At 42.5% G+C, this 5,243-nt stretch overlaps 1 protein-coding gene across 1 annotated transcript; it reads right to left on the bottom strand.

Moving 5' to 3' along the window:
• Nucleotides 1-267: 267 nt before the first annotated feature.
• LOC133848671 (innexin inx6) lies at nt 268-2,852 on the bottom strand. The gene is made up of 2 exons (XM_062284325.1): nt 2,071-2,852; nt 268-1,068 (listed from the first exon to the last, which is right to left on the bottom strand). The coding sequence occupies exons 1-2, from the start codon at nt 2,746-2,748 to the stop codon at nt 418-420; spliced, it is 1,329 nt and encodes a 442-aa protein (XP_062140309.1). The 5' UTR covers nt 2,749-2,852; the 3' UTR covers nt 268-417.
• Nucleotides 2,853-5,243: the final 2,391 nt, after the last annotated feature.

Genomic DNA, 5,243 nt, shown 5'->3' with positions numbered 1-5,243 from the left:
CTTATAATGCGCTAGCTTTGTGTCTTCGCTTTTTGAATTTACAGCATCGAAGAGCTAATAAGATACATAATAAACTTGCAGTTGATATTTGATATTTGTAATTCATGTTTCATGGTTTTAGTTTATAAATTTGATTGCTAAACTGTTGCTACACACGTTACATGCTTGGCCACAAGTTGTGGTTGCCCACACGTGTTGCTGCTGCCGCAATGTTTGTCTTGCAGAGTAGTCGAAAAGCAGCAGCTTCTCCCTCCACCCTCCACCCCTCAATGTAGCAGGCCGTTTGCCATTTTGATTATCGCATTTATTTGCCATTGTTCGCTGCTGCTGCAGCAGCATTTGGTGTTTGTCTTGTGCGTGTTGTTCGTGGCAAATACAAACGAGAGAAACAATAATAAAACTATCATATTATGAGAATTAGGCATGACTCTCGTTGTAGAAATGTGAAGTGCGCTTGAGATTAAGTCCACGCACCATCGTCGCATTGCCCAGCGAAGTATCCGTGGACGATGTGCTGCTGTCCTCATCATCATCCTCATCATCATCATCATCATCGACTCCGGCATCCTTTCGCATGCCCGCGTACTCAGCGTAGAGCTGAACGAGAAGATCGCGAAACAAAGTTGGATTCACATTGATGCTCACACTCATCAGGACAAACCAATCACCGTAGCCGGCATGTGACAACACCTGACGCACATGCGCCTTTGGCATTCCGCGCAAATGCGTTCGCAACAGTTGCAGACGCAACTCTGGACAACAGACGAGCACCAGGCGATAGAATATATTGATGGCAGCCAGCATGGCGATGAACAGGAACCAAACGTACAGCACCGCAAACAGTTTCTCGTTCAGTATGTTCAATGGCAGCACGCACAGGATGTCAAGGACGTTCGGTGTGCCGCTGGGACCGTAGAAGAACATCTCACACTTCGCCACCTTGGGGAAGACGCGTGACGTCATCAAATTCCACAGATTCCAGTCGTAGACGGGTATCGCTGCCAGCGCGTGAATGTACTTGTGCCAGAAGCCGTTGAAGATCACGTCCATGAGCCAGAAGTTCAGCCCCTGTAGAATCGAAAGTTATCGATAGTCGATAAAAGTATTGACTGTAGAGTAATTGGTGTGAGAGGCATAAAACAATCTGGATTTGAGTGAGCGTTGAAGATCACGTCCAGAAGTTGAGTCCCTTTAAAGCGGGAGATCAAGAATCGAGAGTTATCGATAGTCGGTGAATAAAAAAGTATAGATTGCAGAGCAATTGATGTGAGATACTTTAAACAATCTGGATTTGAGTGACCGTTGAAGATAACGTTCATGAGCCAGAAGTTGAGTCTCTTTAAAGCGGGAGATGTAGAATCGAGAGTTATCGATAGTCGATTGATAGAGTAATTGGTGTGGGAGGCATTAAACAATCAGGATATGTTTAAAAAGCATTGAGGGAAGCATAATTAGTTGTCGATAATCGACAGTAACATGGTATCGATAGTAAAGCGGGAGATGTAGAATTAAGAGTTATCGATAGACGATGAGAGCATATATTGCTGAGAAATTGGTGTGGAAGGCATTAGAAAATCTGGATATGGGTGACTTGTTAATTAATAAGAATTGCGACAAGCCCAATTAGCTATCGATAGTAACATGGTATCGATTGTAAAGCTCAAAGGAATTAAGACATAGATGTAAATTCAGATTGTGAGATTGTTGCTTGATTGAATTAAGCGATGGATTAATCAAAACAATCGAAATAAATTAATTCTTATCGATAATCGATAGATTATAAAATCGAAATACAATGCATAAAACGAACTTGATAACTATTAAATTAAAAAAAAGCCGAAGCACTTCAATGAATGCCAATAATGTGTCGACAAATGAGTAGAAGATTAAGCGAAGAGAATGGAAGAAGCACAATGAATCGATAATCGTTAACATAGTGCATATGTACAATTAAATCGATAGTACAATTCATTGAAGCATCTCAAATGAATAGAAGTTATGGCTGCGCTTCATAGTTGCCATTAATTGTTCGATAAATAAATCGAATACCATCGATAAACATGTACTTACGCTTATAATCAGATTGAGCAGTTCGCAGAAGGCATACTTAATGGCATAACAACAATGGATGGCCGAGAAACGCGCCCGAAAGTACTTGGTGAGCATGCGCAAACGCATTCGATAGGTTTCCTCGAGGATGAGCGCATCACCGATCTCACAGCACAGCTGCTCCATGCGCTGTCCCTCCCACACCTTCCACAGGAACGAGGGAAAGTAGAAGAGCAGCGACTGAAAGAGCAAGATCATAAAGACCCATTGATAGTAGCGCAGATACAGACGCTTCGTAACGCCCCGCGTCTCGGGTCCGACGCCCTCAGCAATCGATAACATGCGAGCATATTGCTCATTGTTGGCAAGCAAAGCGCGAATGCTGCTTCGGTTGAGTGGCGACGATGATGGCACCTCAATGTGTTCGACGCTTAGCAATGCGTGCTTCTCGCTCTCTTCCTGCTCCTGCGGCAAGATATAAGTGCCCATGGTCCAGCAATAGGATTGCACATATTCCGCGTGCTTCGTGTCGCTGAGGCAGAGAATTGGTTCCCCAAAGTACTGCTTGGCCGATAGAAGGAACGTGCACGTGAGCAGGATGACAATGGTGCACTTGGAGTGGAGCGTGAATATCGGATCGTAGATGCGCACCGTCTTCAAACGCAAATACTTCGAGAGCGGCTTCACAGCGGCGTACATTCTTCGCTTCAGTGTCTGCCTTGTGTGATTTGTCGTTTACAATTACAAAATGGAAAACAAAACAAACAAAAACTCGGAACAGCAAATAGGAGTAAAAGGCACACAATTCATACTTTGACAGTAAGTGAGAAAGAGAGAGACAGACAGACAGTTGAAGTGACAGCTTGACAACATGTCATATTGTTGTCTCACTCTAACGCTTTCTTTGACACTGTCACAACTAACGAAAGCTGAATGCTATGAAGGCAGCGCTGCGATGTATAAGCTGATTGCTATGACGACGCTGAGTGCTGCGATGTATAAGCTGATTGCTATGACGATGATGTTTACCTGCTAAAGCTGGCTGCTATGATAATGACGTCGGTCCACTCCTGCTAAAGCTGTCTGCTATGAAAGAACTGTCTGACCTTTGCTTTCGACGTTCCTCGTTTCTCGTTTGTCCTTGGCACTTGGCTCTGATCGAGTGGCCTCTTGAGTTTCCGCATTAAATACAAATTGCAATGACTTTTGCTATTTGACACGCATAATAATAACAATGCGCTGGCATAGTGCTCTGCTCTGCCTGCGCGTCTACATACATATATCGTATATGTATGAGGATCACGAGCGATGGGAACGACAACGAATGGCAGCAATAATAATAAAATGATTAATCGATGCTACATGACTGCATATACAAAATGCGAGAGTAATTCCCAGTGCTGTGTTGTCAGCCAGCGTCATTACCAGCCTCCCTCTCCCTCACCCTCTCCCTCGTACATCAGCCTCATCATCATTATCATCATCATGAACATCAGCATCATTATCATGAGCAGTCAACATCATCATTATGAGGCAACATTCAACATTATCATTGGAACGCGGCTGCCGTGCAAATGTTTATTGTGGGAATTCCGTTTGCAGCGACGTGTCGTCGGTCCTCCACCATCCCCTTCCCCTCACACACACACACACATAGAGAGAGAGAGAGAGAGTCGCTCGCTTGACGTGAAATTAAATTTATGAATTCTTTCGCTGGTGCGTGACCAGAGATTTACTATAATCAGGCATCGGGAATCAACGAACACGCTCAGGAGACTAATTAGTCGAGTACCGTTTGCCGTTGTTACACTCCCAACAACAACCGCATCTCTCCACTCCACTTCACTCCACTCCTCTCCCCCTCCATTCCTCCACTGCGCCTCCTGCCTTACCAATTACAAGTACAAATTATAATTATAATTTCTCGTGCCGCATTGATTTCTTTTTGGCTCGCGGGCCTCATTGATTGCAATGAATTATACAGCATGGCCAACTAATTTGGCAGTGGGTCAGCGTTCAGTTCTCATGGGGGAGGCTTAGCTCTCCACTCTCCACTCTCCATCTCTCCTCCACTCTCCCCACTCTCCACTCCATCGCTGATCGGTCGCAACAGTTCGGTGGCTGTCTGTGTGTGGTTCGCATTGCTGACAGCGTTTTAAATATTTATTTAAATGAAATGCATTATTTAAAGCGATTTCCCATTGACCACAATAACCGAAAACGTTTGTTGACTGTGTCACGCCTGCCGCCTTGACTCTCCCCCTCTCTCTCTCTCTCTCTGTCTCTCTCACTCAATCGTTTGCCATCGACAGCAATCCCGCATTGCATGTCATATGTATTTTATATCCTGTAGTGAAGCATAAAAGAGTTTTCTCTTATTTACAAATACAAACTCATCATAGTTATTAAATATATTTTAAATCCTTTCAAAACTAAAGCTGCTATCTATTTAAATTCCTTTACAAGGTGTCTTGCTGTCGGTTACACTCGTTTTACCTGCTTCACTTTTGGGTTTACGTATTTTTAAATGAAAACTTATTGAAAAATGTTTAAAATCCTTTCAAAACAAAAGCCGCTCACTATTTAAATTCCTTTACAAGGTGTCTCGCTGTCGGTTACACTCGTTTTACCTGTTTCCCGTTTGGGTTTTTTGTATTTTGTCGTAGCCAGGTTGCGCAATTCGCGCTTAAATAAATAAATTGAACAATTATGCGTGGTTGCGGTTGTTTTGGCTTTGATGGAGTTGATGTGCAACGCTGCCTGTCGAGCTGTCCACGCCCTGCCATAATCCTATTACCTACCGCCCATCCAAAAGGGTCTGATACTCCTCCGCTCTCATACCCTGTAATCTGTGCACAAGGATTTAGCAGCTGAGAGTATTTGCTTCACTAACTGTACTTAAGGTAGTCGATGGTCGTCAAAGATACTCTGTAATTCTAAGCTTATGATTGAAGTATTTAGATAATTGATAACTCTTTAAATTATTATTAATTTATTTGATTTTATATATTAAATGCTTTGAACGGATTTCGTTTCTCGAAAGTTTCTTCTCATTCTTCAATTATTTATAGTTTTACTTTAAAATACCCTGTACAATTTTTTGTTTTATTTTTTAAATATTATTTATATTCTTTTGAGAGTGTTTTAATATAGCATGTTAACTGACAAATTAACAAAATGTTATTTCTCTGAAT

The sequence above is a fragment of the Drosophila sulfurigaster genome, chromosome X (assembly GCF_023558435.1).
Source record: "Drosophila sulfurigaster albostrigata strain 15112-1811.04 chromosome X, ASM2355843v2, whole genome shotgun sequence".
NCBI classification, from domain to species: domain Eukaryota; kingdom Metazoa; phylum Arthropoda; class Insecta; order Diptera; family Drosophilidae; genus Drosophila; species Drosophila sulfurigaster.
The sequence above is the reverse complement of the archived record's forward strand: the minus strand, read 5'-3'. Positions and strand labels throughout refer to the sequence as shown.